The sequence below is a fragment of the Lissotriton helveticus genome, chromosome 3_1 (assembly GCF_964261635.1).
Source record: "Lissotriton helveticus chromosome 3_1, aLisHel1.1, whole genome shotgun sequence".
Taxonomy (NCBI): Eukaryota; Metazoa; Chordata; class Amphibia; order Caudata; family Salamandridae; genus Lissotriton; species Lissotriton helveticus.
In genome coordinates this window covers 1,793,665,081-1,793,687,323 of record NC_136061.1, presented here as the reverse complement: position 1 = coordinate 1,793,687,323, position 22,243 = coordinate 1,793,665,081, and the positions used below count along the sequence as shown (strand labels likewise).

The 22,243-nt window shown below is 46.6% G+C and overlaps 1 protein-coding gene across 1 annotated transcript in view; it reads left to right on the top strand.

Moving 5' to 3' along the window:
- Nucleotides 1-22,243, top strand: part of CNKSR1 (connector enhancer of kinase suppressor of Ras 1) — a 424,353-nt gene that overhangs the window by 57,065 nt on the left and 345,045 nt on the right. Inside the window, exon 2 of the mRNA XM_078682672.1 lies at nucleotides 15,136-15,293. Within this exon, the coding sequence (XP_078538798.1) occupies nucleotides 15,136-15,293 (158 nt within the window). The remainder of the gene's footprint in view (nucleotides 1-15,135; nucleotides 15,294-22,243) is intronic.

Here is a 22,243-nt window from a genome sequence, read left to right as displayed (position 1 = left end):
GCAAGGAGCCGGATTTGTAATGTTCCCATTCGAGGAGTTCAGAGGAGGAGAAGTGGGACTAGTGTCCAAGTGAAGGAGAGAAATTCTAGGAGGATGTCAGAGTTCCGGGGAATGTCCGAGATTAGCGGTGGAGGCAGGTTGTGTATATGTTGTGCGCCACTTCACTATTTCACTGAGAGAAGGGAGGGAGAATGGTGGTGTCCATGCCCATTGACGTTGGTCATTAGTAAACTGGTGGTTCAAGTCGTTCTCAGAGGCCACATGATCCTGTGATTGTCTGGTTGAAATCAGGTAGTGCTACTGCCAAATGACTTTGTTGAAGATAAGTTTAGGCCATGCAAGTGCTTACTTGGACTCCACCATCTTTCTCCATATATAATTAGATGTTATGTAAGCAACTATAACGTTTTCTTTACCTAATCACATGAATCCACTACACTGCGGTAGAGGAGTTATGCGTTAGCCATGCACAACATAGGCTGAACTCCCTCTTGAACTCTTCCTCTCACTGTATTTTAAACCTAGTATAGATCAGTTGTCTGACATCTGTGCCTACTACTCTCTTCATCGTTCCTCCCGAAAGATTGAAAAAAGCCAACAACTCATAAAAGTCCCTCCCTTCTGTCATGAATAGAAAAAAACACCTGGCATTCTGACATTATCTAGTATAAATTAGTGTCCCAGCCCTCTGCTTCTGCAAACGGCAGGGTGATGCTTGTCTCATTGATTAAAGGGGAGTAGGGGCTAATCAAAATTTGTAATGCTATCTCATTAGAGAAAGCCAAACTGGTTTCTTCTGCCATGTTGTATTTGTGTGTGGCGTTTTACCAAACATGCGTAGAATACTATAGGATATTGTCCAACAGAACAGCGTTAAACTGTAATTTGTACCCCGCTTATCTAAGATAGGGCAAACTTTACCCATATATTTCACACAGCTGTACGATGTTCAGCAAGTATCCACAACATTGGTAGCACACAGAGACCAGAGATCGATTCCGGACTATGGGAGTGATGAGAGGAAACACACAGGAAACGTCCTCCCGTCTTAGAACAACTCCACCACAAGGTATCCTATTCCGGATTTATTCATAGAAAAGGCAAAGTTTGAACCAAACAAGCTGATAAGACCTCGACCGTCACCTACCCAACCGGGCTTTGGGCAGACTTTCCTTTGTCTTTCTGCCGTATTTCCCTCCCATCCTGTTTTTCTGCGAACCTCTTCCCTCGTCACCTGAGACCGAACTACTTTGTCTGATGCCTGATTGAGCTACCTGGTTTAGCTATAGGGGAGACGGACCGTGGATTCCCTCCTTGGTCGTCACCTACCCAGTCTGTCTTTAGACAGACTTCCTCTTGTCTCTACGGTTGTCTCTTCCCTTATCCTCACTTTCTCACCTCACCTACCCCCCTCTTCTTTTCTCTCTCCTTTCTTTCCTCATTTAACGTATTGCTGACTGTTCATTGTAAGGTATATTTGTTGATATTTTTAGGTCTCGACTATTCTATCACGTAAGTGATAAATAGACGAGAGTATTGAGGGCAAACCAAGCTCTGAAACCACCAGGCGGATTATGTCGAGTGCATGTGCTCGTGCATGCGCTTGCCATTTGCTCCTCCAGCCACCTGCCTCCGAGAGCTTCACTTCAAAGGGATCCGCTTCCCCGCCCCCTGCTTCACACTTTTCACGGCCGCCAGGCCGTGTCTCGCATTTCTCCTCCCCCCCCCCCCCTAACAACGCCCCACCCAACAGATTGTCGAGACGGAAATGACGCACCCTTTTCACACTCAGCAACTTGCAAATAAGTGCACATCTGAATTAAACTGCAAGTCGACTGTGGCAGCCCGTTACAGTAACAAACGCACAATGGCCAACAATTAAATATCCATTCACTCTTATGAAAACTACGTGCGCTGTGTTCACCACTCGTCCCACCCACCCTACCTGCAGCTTAGAAGCCCGGAGAGCAGCTAACCTTCCCTAAGGCTCAGCGTTTAGTTCCTCGTGTTAATGGTTTTCGACTCTGCGCCAGAACAGTTCTAGAAGCTCCTCTTTGCCTATGGAAATGCACTGGAATATGAGCGCGCTGCAGGGCCGAGGCGGGCACTTTCTGCCAGAGCCTCGCCGCGTGCAGACACCGGTGCGCTCATCAGTGCTGCGTGCGCGTGGCTTTCCATTCTGAGGAGTAGCCCCGCCGGTAAGAGTCACCGCTTATAGGTTACACAGCTGATTTTATTGTCAACGGACTGTACCATGCCGGATGCAGTTAATGAGGAGACAGCCAGCAAAGATCTTCAGAGCATATTTTTTATCTTTTCTGCTGCAGCTGCAATTTGCCAGCCATGAATTTGTGATGACTTCCGACATTCTACGTAGTTAAGAATCATTTTAACTGTCATGTCGTGTTAATGTGGAAAAAGCATTAACTGCATTGTGATGCAGCATTGCTGGGCATGCTAGGCGAGCACCGGTCAAGAATTTCCTCTCAAAGGCAGAGGCACGATTTTGCATACTCCGAGAGCAGATATTGGTAACAGCCACTAGCAAAGTGGCACTGGATATTGCACTACATCACTCAGCACCACTCAGCACCACCACAGCACCACTCAGCACCACTCAGCATCACCACACCATCACTCCGCACTACCCCAGCATCACTCAGCACCTCCACATTATCACTCAGCATCATCACATCATCACTCAGTACCTCCACATCATCACTCAGTACCTCCACATTATCACTCGGCACCACCACATTATCACTCAGCACCACTCAGCATCACTCAGCACCACCCCAGCATCACTCAGCACCACCCCAGCATCACTCAGCACCACCCCAGCATCACTCAGCACCACCCCAGCATCACTCAGCACCACCCCGTTATCACTCAGCACCACCCCATTATCACTCGGCACCACCCCATTATCACTCGGCACCACCCCATTATCACTCGGCACCACCCCATTATCACTCGGCACCACCCCATTATCACTCGGCACCACCACATTATCCCTCGGCACCACCACATTATCACTCGGCACCACCACATTATCCCTCGGCACCACCACAGCATCCCTCGGCGGCACCACCCCAGCATCCCTCGGCGGCACCACCCCAGCACCCCTCGGGGGCACCACCCCAGCACCCCACGGGGCCACCACCCCAGCACCCCTCGGGGGCACCACCCCAGCACCCCTCGGGGGCACCACCCCAGCACCCCTCGGGGGCACCACCCCAGCACCCCTCGGGGGCACCACCCCAGCACCCCTCGGGGGCACCACCCCAGCACCACTCGTCGCCACCACAGCATCACTGAACGCCACCGCATCACAGCATCAATCTGTGCAACCATTCAACAACTGGTTCAAATATGTTCTCTCAATGTTTCAAGCTTTATTACAAATGTCACACAAAATGTTAATATTTCACTTCTGTTCTTGCATTCTCGTCACAATAAAATACACTGAACATAATCTTCACAAAAGTTATTTACAAAAGTTTAAGCTATTGCCATTATAAATTACAAACACTTTTATTTAAATATTAATTATTTTAAAAATGTAAAAGCCATTGTTATTTGTAATATCAATACATCTAAGTCACATAAATACAAAACTTGTTGCATTACAAATGCTATAGGTGTCACATTTGCGAAAGTTATAACTATTGGCATTGTAAATGACAAAGCTATTAATTTAGCTATTTTCAAAACCAACACCTAAATAAATAGTCATTTACAAGACCAATAGCTCAAACTTTCCTAATGCGAGACGTATTGCATTGCAAATGCTTGTTCTGTTATACTGTTAAACCACATTGTTGCACTTCCTTTCGTCCCTCCTGCTGTCTCCTCCCGCATCCTTCCTCTTTTTATGTCTCTCCTTCTCTCACTGTATTGAGACTGAACTTTTTTCTGTCTGATGCTTGATGGAGCTACCTGGTTTAGCTATAGGTGCGATGGGCCGTGGATTCTCTCCTTGGTCTTCACCTTACCATGTCTGTCCTTAGACAGATCTCTTTTCGTCTCTCAATATTGTCTCTTCCCCTATCCTCCCTTTCTCACCTCCCCTGTCCCCTCCACTACCTCTCTCTCTCTCCTTTCTCTCCTCTCCTAATTGTATTGCCTATTCTTTTTTTTTTTTTGGGGGGGGGGGAATTTATTGTGTAATTGTTGATCTTTTTCTGTTACATTGTTGATTCTCATGTAAAGCGCTCTGATACCTCCGGGTCTAGCCAGCGTTATATAAAAGTCTTTAAATAAATAAATGCTTCATCATAGAGTCCCATCCTGGTTGAATGAATATCGGCTTTACCATATTCCACAGAGCACCTAGGATATTATTGTCCAGGGGTCCTAAAATAAAAATACCTTGGAACATATAGATATCAGTTTATTAATCATGTTCCTGGTATGATTACAATTATATTAGTGGGTGTCTAAGGAAACAATGATCTTAAATCCTGTATGTGAGTCAACCTGTTTCAGCCCTAAAATGTAATAGCCATAATCAGGACAACACATAACATGTAGCATATATGGCATGCAAAGGACACAATTGTCCTTGCTTGAACTCCATCTCCTGCCACTATATTATTTGGAAAAAGAAAAAAATGGAGTTCAGCCACATTCCCCACCATTTTAGGAGTGCCCTCCCTTTCCCCAAGTACATAGAAATACCCGATGTTCTTCAAATGCCTGAACCTGATTTGCCATTTTATTATTTTGAAAGAAATCGTTGTGCCCTGCCTCATTTCCTTCTACACCACCCTTACTAAATCGTCACCATTCCAGTGAAAAAAATAAATCTGGTATCGTGCCACTCTCCATATCACCCTGTCTGCATTCTCTCCCCATAGAAGCTGTAATGCCTTCTTTCAATGTGAGAGGTACTGACCGTACTGTGCTAGCAGCGACCCTGTGATAGCCATTCATTAGTGTAGCCTGCATTTCTCTTGACAGTCCATTATCTGTGCATTCCTTCATTTTGCAGGGTGAATATATTTGTTGAAGCAAGTGTCCAATCCATGCTTTGCTTCCCTCGACTTGGGAGAGTTGGCAGTTTAACATTACCGATCCACTGACTTTTGATTCTGGTGTCTTGGTGCTGCCCTGACATCAGGGTTTGTGAAATCCTGGATTAGCTTGGGGCAGGCTTCCACCAAATTACAAATCCACTCCCCTTTTAGCTCAATCAGGCTACAGTGATTGACCTGCAGTTTAGCTCCAGTGGCGATGGCCTAATGGAATCGCCTAAACAGCATCCATGTCAAAACATCAATCAGTAAATCCGTATAGTACCCAAACTAATTTTGAAATACAATTAAAACCTGGCTAAAAAGATAAACATGTCAGACGCAATGATTTTTTTTTGTTTAATGTCGGAAAACACCCTGCGGAACAAAGGAGGTATAAAAGTTAATTTTAGTCTATGTTCAGTAGCAGGAGTGATTACCGGAGGCAGTTTTTCTCAAAAAATGAAAAACGGTTGCCAGCACTGCTCTGCCTCACAGAGAGCTGGTGCAGTATTGCCTCACAGAGAGCTTGTGCAGTATTGATTAACTTTCAGACTGTTACACTAAAAATGTATCCTCTTTACCACTTTTCCGGGTGGGTGAGCGCGGTAGAGCGAGTCGAGCACGATCCATGAAGGAGACACACCTCTGTGCCACTGCCTTCTTTGAAACAAAACCTAGACTCTCTGACCAGCTAAGTCATTCTTAAAAGATACTTTCTTTCAAGTAATAGGCAGTTATCACCCTCCTGTTTCCTCTGTTCTTCGTTTGCCGGATACCGGATACCTTACCCCTAGTCAGTCCTAAAGCTCACATTCTGCTAGGAATAACTTCCAGGGGACCAGTTCACAGATTACAGTGAAAGGCAGGCTCAACCACTCCCTCGAGTCAGACCTCCAGCACAGTCCAGTCCGCTGATCAATTTGTTACTCTTCAGGATGGCCATCTTTCTTGTCCCTGGCATTAGCAGATAGTAGCAGGTCCGACACTTGAGAAGAACATCCATAGCGTAGGTTCAATAGGAAGTAGTCCTTCTCAAGGCAGACACTAACACCAGCTTCTTCCTTTTCTTATCTTCTTCCAATTCAGTTGTCAGTATATGCAGTGGAACAAACCTGCTTCTTGCTATTCTCTGTGACAGTCAAGATCGAATTGGCAAGGCGGGCATTTGGCCGATGCCCACTGCCCGAGGTATTTCTAGTTTACGGCCAAGCCCAGTTTTCGGCCATTTTTTAGTCCTTCTTTTATGTATGTTGGGGCTGGCACCTGCAGCTCCTGTGAACTCGATTGCAGCCCCACCCTAGCACAGACTGTTCATCGGCTCAATGTCAACGGACCAGTCTCAGCAAGCACAGCATGTGCTGCATCTTACCCTGTCCCAGCCTTAAGGCAAGACCGGGAGGCTTCGCCTGGAAATACTGCATTTGGGCAGCAATGTTCAAGTTCACCCCACAAGAGGGACGTGGTGGGGTACATTGAATCCATTCTGCTTTTGTCCATGAGTGCAGCTAGCATTGCTGGAGTCTGTACACATCACCGGGACCTGATGCAATAGCTCTTCCTCGTAGCCCCCACCAGACCCTTGCAGGGGCTGTTCTTACTTCTCTGGCGGTATGTGAACCCCTTCACACCGACCTTTTATATAAATGGTTTAAGGAGGAAATCAAGTGGCAGCACTTCAATAGCTCATTGTGTGTTGGACTGGAAGGAAGACAAAGCCTATAAACAAAGGGTTTTAATTTTAGTGTAATCCGTGTGTTTATGCAGTTTATTTCGATAGTTCCAATTAATTAATCAATCAAAGATTTGTACAGTGTAGCTGCTTCACCTGTGAAGGGTCTCGAGGCGCTGTCTGAACATGCTGCGTGTTCTCCTATTTGTTGAACATCCAGATCTTGTGGTCCTTCCTGAATTGCTGGTGCGTTGGTGAGGCTCTATGGTGCAGGGGAAGGGTCATTCCAGATCTTGGCCGCCAAATTGGAGATGGAAAGAAGTTAATGGAGAAGGAAGAGCACAATTAGAAGTGTGTAATGCAAAATGACAGATGTGCACTGATCCCAAAACGTTGTAGGGTCATGTTGTAACCAGCAAAACAAAATGATCCGCGCTAGAGCCACAGATGGATTTCTCCCACAATCAAAAATGGACTTGTTTTGACAAATCGTGATGATACTGGGTGACATTTAAGTCTGGACATCTGCGATAACTGAAAATAATCTTACGCCAATGCTTCCAAAAGACACTGATTGGAGCGAATGATTAAGTTATAGAGATAGGGAGGGCATGAGTGCAGGCCAGTGTTCGCCCTCTTTTATATCTGCTAAGTGTCCCTATGCCATGCAGGTCACATTTATTTATTTATTTTGGCGGTTTTGGATAGCGCGAACAAGACCCTTGCGGGTATCAGAGTGCTTTACAGATCAAATATAGGTAATAGCATATAAATACATGTAAATATAAATACAGTGGATTATATTAATACAGTACTGGGAACAATTAAAGATTAGCACATAGCTGCAGTAGTGTGGTGTGAATTTGATGCTCAGCAGATGTGCTTGAGGTGAGCAACGGAATGTGGCCAGGAGGCAACCACTGTATTTCATGTTAGAGGAAATGTATATAAGCTGTGCACAGTCAGATATGCTTTGAGACATGCCGAATATGTCTTTGCATGCGAATCTTCAGGTGGTTTCCCGACCGTTACTAAAGGTGATCCTAAGAAACCAAGGCAGAAGACTGCGTAGTTTTTGATGGGCAGAGAGAGATGGGAGTCCACAATTTGACAGATACTCCAAAGAAGCGTCAGTAAGTGCCTGTGTTAAATGCAGACAGTTCTAAACCCGATCCATTTATTCAGTGGTTGTCCCTTAAAAATGTTCTTTAAAAAAAAAAAAAAAAACATGCAGCGCAGGGCGCCTACCGTCGTTCAGGAGCCCCCGCAGCCCAGGGTCTATTAATATCTGCGAGGTCTGGGGGACTCTTCATCACTTTCTGCAAGGAGGCGGGGGCATCACTTTCTGTTATGCCATTGGCGCATTATATTCGGGGACATTTGGTTAAATGAAGGTTATAACTTGAGGTGTTATGCATGACCTGGAGCTGCCTAGCAATTACGGTTTTTAATACTTGCATATTTCCTTTGCCAGCATTCTCTGCAGGCACTGCTGCAGGAACTACACGTCTTGTTGGGGCTAGATGCCTTTTTAAACGGGTGGAATAAATCTGCTTACACCGTACCCCTCTGCGCCATCAGAAATAAAAGATCAATATTGTGGTTATTTTCATCATCTCTCTAGCAGCTAAATGATTCCATGCCGTTTGTGACACAGTTGGCCATCCCGGACATTTGAATCAACAGCACTTTGCATTTTGGACTTGCAGTTTTTTCTCCAAATCAGTAGTGTGCACCTAAGATTCTAAGCATCCAAAATCTTGTCCGTTTTATAAAGCAAATGAGTACAGGCGTTAAACATGACTAAGTTCCAATTGGCAAATGCCAGTAAGCCAACTTGCAAGCAGCTTATTCTGTAAGGTCATGATCTCAACACCCATCTCACAACTTTTGATGAACAATAGCTACACAGTGACTGTGTTTTTTTTTTTTTTTTCATTTCGAATTCCATTATTGTCATCTTCTAAATGTATCCTGAAGCAGCCTAAGGGTGGCATCGTGGCACTACATGAAACATTCAAATAGAATCCTAAGGATGGACAAAATGGATCAATGATTGTCGATGGAGAAGGTCACACAGGTCTCTGGTTTCCCCATGTCAAGTGTGAGCAGCTCCTTTTTTGCCTAGGTGTCCTTACTCACTTCTACTACTGCATTTATGGCAAGCAAAACACACCACAAGTGCAACAATTCAAATTAAAACCCATGACCAAATGAGTTACTCATGCTTGTCGTGTTTATTTCGATTATCCAATGAAACAATGACCATTTTACAATCTTGAAAGTTAGAGTTGGTCCTCCCAGAGTCCAAACCATGACATGAGGTTTGCCCAGAAACATATGCAGCAGAGAAATAATTCAGTGTTTTTTGCAGGTTTGTTCAATAATGGCATCCATCTGTCCTGGTCATCTGTTTTACTCATAGGGGACAGTCTCGCTTTCTAGTACATCTAATTGTATGTTGTGGGTTTTTCTGTAGTTTGCTTCAGACTTTCAAATGGGAAAATGGCCAGTCACACTTTTGGACACTCCAGGTGGTTCTATTTACTTGGAAAGAAGTATTGTGAAGCTTCCTACTGCAGTCAGCGAAGTAGAAGAGAAAGATGACAGAAGCTAGCTGCTCTCATAGCCCATTCAGAGAGGATGGATAGCGTGAGGTTGTGCGCCATTGTGGCATTTAGTGATGAACATGAGGTATTCTCATTCAGTGGGGTGACATTTCAGTCAACACCTGGGAAGTGCGTAAAAGTAAACCAAGAGACCAAATAGAGTCTTTGAGTAAACAAAATCAGCGTTACGTTGGGGGACATCTGAGTGATCTGGAATAATAATAATAATAATACGGCATTTTATAAAGCCCGAACAGCTACCTCACAAGGAGGTGTCCCGGCGCTAAAAGAACAGGTTTGACCATGAGGACTAGAGTATTAGCGCCTAGCGCGATTGGGTGAAAAGCCAGGTCTTCATCATCCGCTTAAAGCAGAGCTCGGAGGGCGCCAGCTGAAGCGCTGGGGGCAGGATGTTCCAGAGTGCCGCCACATTGGCAGAGAAAGTTCGTCCTCCCAACCGAGCCCTTTTTGCTCGTGGAACTACAAGCTGAACGCGGAAGTTGGAGCGAAGAGAGCGGGCCTGGGTTTATCTCGGTAGTCGAGTTTTCAGATAATTTGGGCAGGTGCCATACAGAGCTCTAAAGGCCAGTGTAAGTGCCTTAAACTTGATTCTACTGGCTACTGGTAGCCAGTGAAGTGAGAGAAGGTGCGGAGAGACCGAATGCTTGAAAGGGAGCCGCATTAACAACCTCGCAGTCGCATTTTGGACCAGTTGCAACCGCTTAATTAGGTACTTAGGTAAGCCCAGATAGAGGCCGTTTGCGTAATCTAGCCTAGATGTCACTTTGGCATGGATTACTGTTTTTCGGCAGCCCTCTGGTAGGAGTCGCATAATCTTGCGAAGATTCCTCAACTTACTCAAACAGCAGCCAACTACTTGCTGGATGTGCAAGGCAAAGGACAAACTGACATCCCACCACTCTGAAGTTCAGTGAGCTTCAGAGTGAACAGGAACCTCACAGACTGGAGAGAGAGAGCAGGATCCTCGGGCTGGAGCCAAAGAAAAGCTTCAGTAGTGTTTGAGTGAGGGGTGTTATGGGACTTGCGGTTAAGCAGGCGCTTCAGGAAAATAAAATTGAGGCCGGAGCCTTGGAGGCCTGTGCATAATCTGGAGCTTTGATGACCTGAATGGAGAAAGGCCTTTACTGGGAACCTTGGAATGAGAGGACACCTTTGAGGGTTAGGGGTCAGCAGGAGCATTAGAGATCCAGTGATGAGTGGGAACCCTGGGGTCTTTGTGTATGTAGAGCACCGGGAGAGCTGAGATTAAACGGAAACATCAGGAAATCTCATGGTGATCATAATTTTCACTGATCTGAGGGCAAGCAATAGCAATAGCTTCCAGGTAAGAGTGAGCAAGATATTCAGGGTTTAAGAGTGATTTCAAGACCCCACGGAGTGAGCAGGATTGCAAGGCCACCTCGATGTCACAAGAAGCATCTTGGGTTCTTACTGTGAGTAGGATCCTTTAGCTGTGACTATAAGTGGATGCCTAAAAAAAGAGCAGAAATAAGTTGAGGGGTCCTGAGGGTGAGTGGGTAGTTCTAGGACCAGCTGAGCCAGAGCCTGAAGTCTTAGTATGAGCAGAGTACTCAGGTCCTTCAAAGTGAATTGAAGTCTGACTTAAGGGTGAGCAGTACCCTCTGGGGACATGAAGTTCAGTTCACAATGAACATCCCTAATAATGAGCAGGAGCTTTGGGGCATAAGAACAGGGAGAGCAAGAGCCCAGGGAGATTTATAGACCTAAAGAGTAACGTCCGTATACCAATAGGTGAGATGCAGTGGAATATTGGAGTTTACATTCCTATTCATTCTTACTGGCCCTACATGCTATGAAAAGGCTTTATTTGCTGCAATGTTCTCCCAGATTTAGTCACTTGATAGTAGCCAAGCAATGCTTCACGGAAGTTTGTTATCTACAAATGTGGAGATGCCCAGGCATATTTTAGTTTCCAATCAGACTCTGGTGACCGTGACATATGTTTCACCTTGTTGGAGTGTGTATCCTATTATTTTGTCCTGATGAAGATCTAGGCTCGCAAATAATTTGCCTTTGAATCTAAACAATACCAATATATCTGTACTTGGACTGCATACACTAAATTCCAGCTTTACAATAAGGACAAATAATGAAATATAAGATTATATTTTCTCTAAATGCTCAAAACATCAAAGTTTTGCTTAGTTTTGAGTTGTCACTTCACTGCCCAGTATCATCTTTTCCCAACTCATCCACACTGCGCCTTACTTTTTCTTCTTTATTTGTGGGACTCCGTTTGTATACTATTTGCTATTATACGTAAATGAAGCCTTAACAAATAAAGATTTGCCTTGGAGCTGAAAACTTGGGGTGTCCAATGATAAATCATCACATGAGGATTGATCCAGCCTCCCTACAGATACCAAGTTTTGGGATGAATATATCTGTAGGCACCATTGTTGGATGTAATGTATATTGAACCCAGGTCTGAGGAATATGAGGGGACCCCATAAGAATTTACTTATAGTCCCCCAAGACACACTTAAGGTGACTTAGTTCATGTTTAAAATATACTTTTGTTAATGTCAAACTTTGGCATTTCCTGCTGCGCTTTTGTGGCTACACATTTCATAGATACAATGGCAGTCCTGAAGCCTTGCTTTTAAAGTCACTCATGTAAGTTATGAAAGTCTACACTGCAGCCCACATGTGCCCGCTGACTTTATTCCACTGGTACACTCGCCTGTTTTATACTAAGGCTTGGCTCCATTGATAGGGCAAGTGAGATTGGCCAGTATTTTACCTTATTTAAGGGTCAGAGCATGTGGTCTGGGAATTCTTCTGCAGCTTTCCAGTGCCGAAAGTGAAAGTGGGTCTGTAAATTCAGTCCAGTGAAAGCAAAATAAAGCTGGCGAGAACCATGCAGAGGGTGAATATCTCTGCAGAAGTGAAAACAAGTGTTTTTCAGTGCTTGAATGTCAGATGAAAGCAATACATAACATTGTTCCTGATAACAAATGTTTTCCTTTACACCCATGTCATATATGTGGGAGACCTCGGCTTCTTGCACAAAGAAAACTCTCTTAGCAATAACTTTGTGGGGCTAAATGTTCTTGTTCCAAATGTAATAAATTTGTTACTGAATACTTGAAAAGTATAACTTTGTAGATGTGCACTCGACTTTAACAGGGTCAAAGCCCCGGACCCATTTTTTCTCCCTTTCCCTTGCTAGAGTGTCCATAAAGTAGACTTTTCTGGATAAGTAAGGACAAATCTTCATTTCATGAATCAAAGCAGGAAGGCAATGCCCAATCACTTGTGAAGCAAGGAGAAACAAGAGCTAAGATTATCAAATGTATCGTGAATCTTTTTTTTTACGTTTAATGATTTAAAAAAAAGAGATGTCAGCAGTTTGCGGTTGCAAGAGTTTCAAGGTCCTAAAGCAGTAAGCAGAATGGGCCCAGTACCGAAGAGGTTTGTAATAACATTTTTAAAAATGGCCTAATCGGGAAGAAATGGGTCTGGGACACTCGTGGGCACTAGCACCACCAAACATGGCGCCTTATTGATGGCTTCCTTTCTGCCCCATCATTGATTGAGTCCTCTGTCCATGAAACTTTATACCCCCTTCCTCACGTTCTTTTTCTCCGTATCACACTACCATCTATCTTTCGCTCTTACCCACTACTCTAGTTGTCTCCATGTTCCTCTCCCATATGTCTTCGCTACTCTTCTCCATCCTTGTTGTCTCCCCTCTCCGGTTTCTCTCTGCTTTCCACCTTCACTGCCCTCGTTCTCAGATGCCTCTCTTCACGCCCCTCATCATTTTCAGCCCATATTTCCATTCTGCGCCGTCTAGCCGTTGCCCTCTTACTCTTTCCTCCTCTGTAGCCCCTTTGTATTGTCCTCCCTTTTTCTTCCTCGCCTTCATGCTCTCCTACGCTCCCCTACTTTGTCCCTTATATCTGCATTCTGCTGTGTCTAACTGGTTTATACCTTCCCTGTATCTCTAGGCTCGTGTTCTGCTCTTTCTTTTCATCCTCCTCGTTTCTCTACCTTGTTCCTCCGTTGAAAGTCACCTGAGTTTAATCTTGAAATCCTTAGCAAACATGTGTTTCGTAGCGCTTAATGGTTGTGCGCAGCAACTTCTTCAGGGCTATAATCTCTTTGTATGAACCCTAAATTCTGGTTACATTTCTGACCCCGAATGTGTACAAGAATTTAAAAAATCCCAAAATAAAATAATGGTTTACCAAGAAAATTGTGCTATATTTTTGCACTGTTTCTAGTCCGATACCCCACAGTGTGCAGAATGTTAATTGCACTCATAATTGGGTGACATTCATAGTTTTTATCTTCAGGAATTCAGAGTTGCACATTGTTTTGTACAATTGTATCTCTGGTGAAAATCAAGTGCACAGTTGCAAAACCTTTTTCTTCTTCCTGTTTTTAGGAAAATTGTCCTGAAAAGTCAGTTGAAAGATTTTTAAGTTAATTAAAATATTGAAGGGACCCATAAGAATTATTCACTTATTTTGTTGTTGTTTTCTTTTCCTCTTGTAGCGCTGTTTGCAGGTTTAAGCAGCATTTTATTATTGTAAGACTAAATGAGAGTTCAAAGGATGCAGGGTGCTTGATTCACTGAATATCTTCGGGATTCCTCTAATATAGTGGCATGTGCTGCTACAATGGAGGGAGGACCTCATATGCCCAGAGAATAACTGTTAACCACACAAGTATGTTGTACTGCATCTGCATGAAACCTGCCACTTGATGTCCAGCGTGGAAGCAGGAAAGGTAGGCTCTTAGGCCCCTGCTCTGTCCACTTCTCTCCATAGCTAGGTTCAGAGATACAGGGCTGCTGATGTGGCTGCTGGGGTCGCGCGGTACTTTTAGGCTCAGAATTGCCAGGCAGTACTACCCGAGAGGCTGAATTTAGTTTCGGACATAGATAATCTCACAACCCTGAATTTAAGGATTTCAGTAGACTACAGATCCAATGCATAGTCAATGAAGTGGTTTTACCCTTAATGGTCAAAAGAAGGAATGATATAGCAAGGATTGAGAAGGGATTTTTCTAACGAATCTATTGTGCTGACTGATGGTGGCATACATACCTCAAGGCGATACAATGATGAGAGATGGTGCAGCCCAGGCACCTATGCTGTGGCATGAGACCTGCAGGTATTAAGGAGCTTTAGTGCTACTTTGGGGGCCCATCGCTCGATTGCCTCCCTCCCTGTTACTGCTGCATGAAGTGCCAACTCCTGCGGTGTTAAATCTGCTTCACATGGTTCAGCAGCTCTAGAGGTTTGCTTGCCTTTGTGTTACTTCTGGCATCCATATGCTGCTATGTTAAAGGTACTGGCTGTATTTAAGCTGCTACAAGTGGCTGCTCATTTTATCTCCGAGCTTCTTCAGGGGCTGACTTTTGTTGTGTTGGAGCTGCTTCAGTGGCTTATCTCTTGTTTTTGAAAATGCTGCATCAGGGCCTTGAATCCTGCTATGTCAGATTTGTTTGAGCGGCTTTGTTGCCTTTGGTTTTTGGAGCTGCTTCAAAGGTTCCTGCTTTGTTAGAGATGCTTCAGGGGTTTGTGAATGCTCTTCTATTACAACTGGTTAAACTCTTGCTATGTAACAGTTGTTTCAGGTGATGGCTCTTGCTTCAGTTACTCAGCTCCTGTTGAGTACTAGCTGCTCCAGGGGCTCATCCACTGCTCTGTAATAGCTTCTTCAGTAACCCAGCCCCAGCTGTTCATGGCGTACAAGTATAAAGCTGCTTCAGTGGCCCGTCTCCTGCTGCATAAAAATGCTCTACTGGCAGTTTGTAAAATGACTCTTTCCTGCTTTGTCACAGGACTTCATTCCACGATTCAGAAGTATTGCTTTGAGGAGTGGAATTTGACTGGTGAAGACCTGCTGCGCATCTCTTCCCTGGAGCTGGAGAACTATGGTGTGAAGAGCATTGGACACCAGGAGCTGATTCTGGAAGCGGTGGAGCAGCTCTGTGCTCTGGTGAGTCATTTAACGTATTTAAGTCTTCAAGAATCAAGACATTAAACATACAGGGCATTAACAGTGCAACCAGTCACATTCCTACCTGGTGCCATCCTTGGGCGTGACACCTGTGAATTAAAACCTTTAGCTATGAGCTCTCATCATACATAGCGACCTAACATCCTGGTATCTATGTACCTTACCAGTGACCCCTTAGCTATGGGAAACATCATGCCTGGTGACATTGTAGTCACATACCTCGCCCACTGGCATAACAGCATTCGATATACACCCACTCTTCATAAACTCACACAGCACAACATTCCCCTTTCCTGTTATGTCACAATCTTAGACCTAAGTGACACAGTACATTTAAAAGTGGATTAGTATTGTGCACTTCTTCAAGAGTCCTATGTCAGTAATTAATAAAATATGCTCATTGATGTGGGTGCTTTACATGACTAAGATTTCTGTTTTTCAGTTAAAACTGATAATAAGTGATGAAACGCCACCAAATTGAATATTTGTGTTCGAGGCATGTGGGCTGCTAAATTCATATCTTTAGCATAGATCGCCGCCTAGTGTTGGGTCCGGATGATTGCACATTGTTGTCCTGGAAGAGTCTTCGAAGTATCACGAGATAGGTGGCTCCTCCCCTGGACTACAGTGCGCATGGGCATCGGCTCCATCCCCAGATTGTTTTTTTCCGCCATTGGGTTCGGATGTGATTTCGACGCCTCCTTGTCGGAATCGAAAATATTACTACCTTAAGGCCAAAAGGCCTTCGTTCTTCGCGTCGGTATTGTTTGCGAACGGTCCCGAGCATCGTCCGACTCTTCGTGTCGGAATTCTGAGGAGTTTCTTACTCTTCGCATCGAGGCCCTGTGCTCGCAGCAAGACCCCGACGAACTCATCATGGAACGGAGTCCGTTCAAGCGCTGCCCCGTGTGTGGGTCCAAGTACCCACACATCGACGTGCATCCAGTTTGTAATAAATGTCTCTCGCCGGATCACGACGAGGACAACTGCATGGCCTGCTCCAAATTCAGGTCAAAGAAAACACTCGAGCATCGGTGCGCGGCGCGCCTGGAACCTTTACACGCAGCCCCGGCACCCGACGACATATTCGACGACCCCGCAGAAGAGGGCCTAAGCCAACATCTTCAAATTTCGCCACCATCGACGGAGGTCGAGGCCGATCCAGAGGAATACATCGAAGGACAGTGCCAAGACCTTGAATACGTCGATGAGGTAGGGGACGACGAAGAAGTCTATGGGGCCGCGGAAGATAGCTCAGAGGAAGAGCTATGCCCCGAACGTTACTCGACTCAGGCTCAGGTCACGGGATCGCCACTCGGCCTTACCCACGACCCTGCACCGATATCCCCAGCCCCGCCTTCGGGCCCGGCCACGGATACACCGGAGGAGCCGTCGTTGCGCGTATCAAAACCGAAACCGCAACCATTGCAGTCGACAACATCTAAGATGGCCGGCGTCACGCCTAAACCGAAACCGAAACCTACAGCCTCGACGGCACCTAAGATGGCCGAAGACCCGTCGAAAACGAAACCGAAACAAACGGCTTCGTCGACGTCTAAAATGGCCGACGTCCCGTCCAAGATGACGAAGCCTGCTCCGTCTTCGACTCCGTCGCCCTCAGGCCCTCCACAGTCGAAGAAGGCTGTCGAGTCACCTGCGCCACACACGGTGGCCAAGGACACATCCTCGAAGAAGGTAGTCCATCACGTCTCGACGGCTGCAGCGTCGACCTCCAAACATACGGTCGAAGCGAAGATCACTAAAGGCCAAGATCCAAAAGCCGGAGCCACTACTCCTCGGCACAAAGATGCCGGATCTGCATCAACGGCGTCGGCGCCTAAGACTGCTACAGGGCAGCGAACCGTTGGAATCGAGGATTCATCGGTGCCTACCTCTGCCACGCCGGAATCCTCCCAAGCGGACGAACATGAAGCATCGGTTACCAAACCCTCGGCTTCATTTACAAAGCAGGTCTCCGACTCCCTCAAACGGATTCGGGAGAAAGCCGTGCCGTCGACGAAGGCTGCGCCGTCGGATCCAAAACCAGTGGAGCCAACTGCCAAACCGTCGACGAAACTTCTCTACACCCTGCCACCGAAGGTGGCACCAAAGGCGTTTGCACCCAAAACGGTGCCGAAGACCTCGGGAACGTCGGAATATTCGACGCCCAGTGCTAATTTGCCTCGACAAACAGCGTCAGAGGACCAATCAGAGCATTATATCGATGCACACACAGGGACACTGACACTTTACAAGAGAAAGATCACTTCCCAGCCACTGGAGTCTTTTGTTATTCCACTAAAAAAGAAAAGGCAATCACAGGACATACCTGCCCTTGTTGAACCTCTTCACCCTCCACCTAGGAGGAGTCCAACACCTTCCCCCAACCAATCAGGGGGTGAAGATGATGACCAAGATGAACAATACAACTTCCCTACTGGCAATGACCCTGATGTACAACAGGACTCATATGACGACGCTGGGGACCAGGGAAGCCATCAGGTGATACAGGACCCACAGGGTTTTGGGGCACGTACATCACCAACAGAGGATTCAGCAGCTTTCAATGCTTTAATAGAGAGAGCAGCTGCAAATCATAATGTAGACATGCATGCTGACCCGGTGGAAGAGGATTTCCTGTTTGACACTTTCTCTGTCTCCGAAAGAACAGTCAAAACACTTCCTATGTTGAAAGGTGTCCTTAAACATGCGCCGGAGATCTTTAAAGAACCTACAAGGGCGAGAGTGGTAAACCCACGTATCGAGAAAAAATACAGGCCAGCACCTGGGGACCCTGCCTATATTCGGGGACAGTTGCCTCTAGACTCCTTGGTGGTCGCAAATGCCCGCAAGAGGGCCAACTCCCAAACAACGGGTGAAGCTCCTCCCCCCGACAAGGAGTCGAAAGTGCTTGAGGCATCCGGCAAGAGGGTGGCTGCGCAGGCTGCCAATGTCTGGCGTATAGCAAACACACAGGCACTATTGGCACGTTATGATAGGGCGCATTACGACACCCTAGAACAGCTCCTTCAACACTTACCTGATCAGTTTAAGGAAGGGGCCGAGATGCTCATACAAGAGGGAAAACTCATCTCAAACGCTGCAATAAAGTGTGCGCTTGATGTGGCTGATACAGCGGCTAGGGGTATTAACACCAGTGTCATGCTGAGAAGACAGGCTTGGCTTCGCATATCTGGATTTAAGCCCGATATTCAGACAATACTCAATCAGCCTGTCAATCCGGACAGACTGTTTGGGCCAGATGTTGACACCACCCTGGAAAAAATTAAAAAGGACAATGAGACTGCTAAATCAATGGGGGCACTTCAGTCTCAACATTCAGGGGAAACACTTTTCGTCGCTCAGGTGCGCGTGGTGTTACCAGAGGACAATTGGGTCAACAAACACAATTCACAAAAGGTGGTGCACAATCCTCGTACCACAAGCAAGGTAGAGGGGGTTACCGAGGTAACAATGCCAAAGGCAGAGGCAGAGGGAACAACAACTCCCGTTCCTCTGCCGCAAACAAACAGTGACTCCCTGTCACTGCCCCCCGACCATCCAACACCTGTCGGGGGGAGACTCCAGCAGTTCCTGCCGGTCTGGACGTCCATCACCACGGACAGGTGGGTGAGAAAATTAATCCAGTACGGTTATTGTTTGGAGTTAACATCCACTCCTCCCAACATTCCCCCAAGACAACGTCCTATGTCGGCAGAGCACTTCCACTTATTGCAGCAGGAAGTGCTAGTAATGCTGCAAAAAGGAGCAATCGAACTCGTGCCAGTGGAGGAGGAAGGAACAGGGGTCTATTCCCTGTACTTCCTCATCCCGAAGAAGGACGGATCCCTCAGACCCATTCTGGATCTACGCCCTCTCAACATGTATATACTGTCAGAACACTTTCACATGCTGACACTGCAACAGATCCTTCCCCTTCTAAACCAAGGGGACTTCCTAGCAAACTTAGACCTCAAGGATGCTTACTTCCACATCCCACTCCACCCGTCCCACAGAAAATACCTCAGGTTCACCATTCTCAACAAGCACTACCAGTTCAAAGTCCTACCCTTCGGGGTGACTACTGCCCCCAGAGTGTTTACAAAGTGTCTGGCGGCAGTGGCGGCGCACCTCAGGAGACAGAACATACATGTCTACCCGTACCTCGACGACTGGCTCGTTCAAGCAAAGTCGGAAAGACGGTGCGCCTCACACATGTCCCACACTATTCAACTCCTTCACAGCCTGGGGTTCTCGCTAAACTACCCAAAGTCGCACCTTCAACCAGCCCATGTGCGGCAGTATCTGGGCGCGACAATAAACACCCTGACTGCTATGGCTCAGCCAAACACAGTCAGAATCAACAGCATTCAGTCGCTGATCCAATGATTCAGACCGCAACACTCCCTGCCAGCGAGAGTGTTCATGCAGTTGATAGGCATGATGGCCTCCTGCATCTTCATAGTCCCGCACGCAAGGTTGCACATACGCCCCCTCCAGGAATGCTTGGCAAATCAATGGACACAGGCTCAAGGACAACTGACAGACCTAGTGTTGGTGACCGGTCGGGCATACAACTCTGCATTGGTGGAATCCACACAACCTTTGCAAGGGACGACCGTTCCAAGAGCCTGTGCCACAGATTGTCCTAACGACGGACGCATCTCTCCAAGGGTGGGGAGCGCATGTGCTCCACTACACGGTGCAGGGACTGTGGTCGACCCAGCAACAACGATTGCATATCAACTACCTGGAATTGATGGCAATCTTCATGGCGCTCAAGTCCTTCAAAGTACATCTGTGCAACAAGGTCGTGTTGATCCGGACGGACAACATGACAGCCATGTACTACATCCAGAAGCAGGGAGGTACTCACTCGCCACAGCTGTCTCATCTGGCTCAGAGCATGTGGAAGTGGGCCATTCAGAGGAACATCTTCCTCATGGCAGAACACCTCCCGGGCAAGGACAATCAGATGGCGGATCTGCTCAGCAGGTACAGCCATCAAATGCACGAGTGGGAGATACATCCATCAGTACTCCACCCATACTTCCAGCAGTGGGGTCATCCAGAGATAGACCTGTTTGCCACAAGGGAAAACGCAAAATGCCAAAGCTTTGCCGCCAGGTTCCCTCACCCGGAATCGCAGGGGAATGCGATATGGATGAACTGGTCAGGCAAATTTGCGTACGCTTTTCCCCCAGCGCCTCTCATTCCGCTGGTGGCAAGAAAGCTAAAGCAACACTCGATGACTCTCATCCTGGTTGCTCCAACATGGGCACGCCAACCATGGTACACCACGTTTCTAGAACTTTCCGTGGTACTGCATCAAAGGCTGCATCTCACACCCAGCCTCTTGACGCAGAACCATGGCGACATTCAGCATCCAGGTCCGCAACAGCTCAATCTGGCGATCTGGCTCCTGAGGTCCTAGAGTTTGGCTACCTCAACCTGCCTCCTGAATGCATGGACATCAGAGAGGCAAGGAAGCCCACTACCAGAGCTTGCTATGCAGCAAAGTGGAAGCGGTTTGCCATTTACTGTACTGACAACAATATCAACCCGCTAGATGCATCCATTCCTAACATAATCTGCTATTTGTTACATCTTTACAAATGCAATCTAGCGTACGCTTCCATTCGGATACATTTATCCGCCATAGCGGCTTATCTCCAGAATAGACAGCACCTATCTGTTTTCAGGGTGCCTGCCATTAAAGCCTTCCTGGAGGGACTGAAGCGAGTCATTCCTCCAAGAACACCACCAGCTCCAGTGTGGAACCTCAATGTGGTCCTCACTCGGCTGATGGGTCCACCCTTCGAGCCACTGCACTCCTGTGAAATTCAATTTCTAACATGGAAAGTGGCTTTCCTCATTGCTATTACATCGCTCAGGCGTGTTAGTGAGCTGCAGGCGCTCACAATCCAAGAGCCTTTCATCCAAATACATTCTAACAGGGTGGTGCTACGCACTAACCCCAAATTCCTTCCTAAGGTAGTCTCACAGTTTCATATCAACCAAACTATTGACCTACCCGCATTCTTCCAAAACCCTCAAACAGTAGCTGAACGAATGCTCCATACACTGGACGTTAGGAGGGCGTTGATGTACTACATTGACAGGACACAACACTTCAGGAAAACTCAACAACTTTTTGTTGCCTTCTCAGCACAGCACAAAGGCAACCCCATTTCCAAAGCGGGAATAGCCAGATAGATTGTTAAGTGCATCCAAATCTGTTATCAAAAAGCTAAGCGCACTTTAACAATACCCCCAAGGGCGCACTCCACACGCAAATTGGGGGCGTCCATGGCTTTCCTGGGGAACATTCCTTTAGAGGACATTTGCAGAGCAGCCACATGGTCCACACCGCACACATTTACAAAACATTACTGTGTGGACGTGCATTCCAAGCAGCAAGCAGCTGTAGGGCAGGCTGTTCTCAAGACACTTTTTCAAGCTTCTGCAGCTGGCACGGGCAACCTCCCTTAATGGAGGGACTGCTATGTATTCTATGCTAAAGATATGAATTTAGCAGCCCACATGCCTCGAACTGAATATGCTACTTACCAGTATGCATCTGTTCTTGGCATGTAGGGCTGCTAACATTCATATCGCCCTCCCTCCTCCCCGGTGCCCGTAGCGGCTGCAGATACTATCTTGCATTCATCATTAGCATGGACATCCTTTACACTATTTCACTCCATCTCTGCCACAATGGCTAAAAACAATCTGGGGATGGAGCCGATGCCCATGCGCACTGTAGTCCAGGGGAGGAGCCACCTATCTCGTGATACTTCGAAGACTCTTCCAGGACAACAATGGGCAATCATCCGGACCCAACACTAGGCGGCGATCTATGCTAAAGATATGAATGTTAGCAGCCCTACATGCCAAGAACAGATGCATACTGGTAAGTAGCATATTCA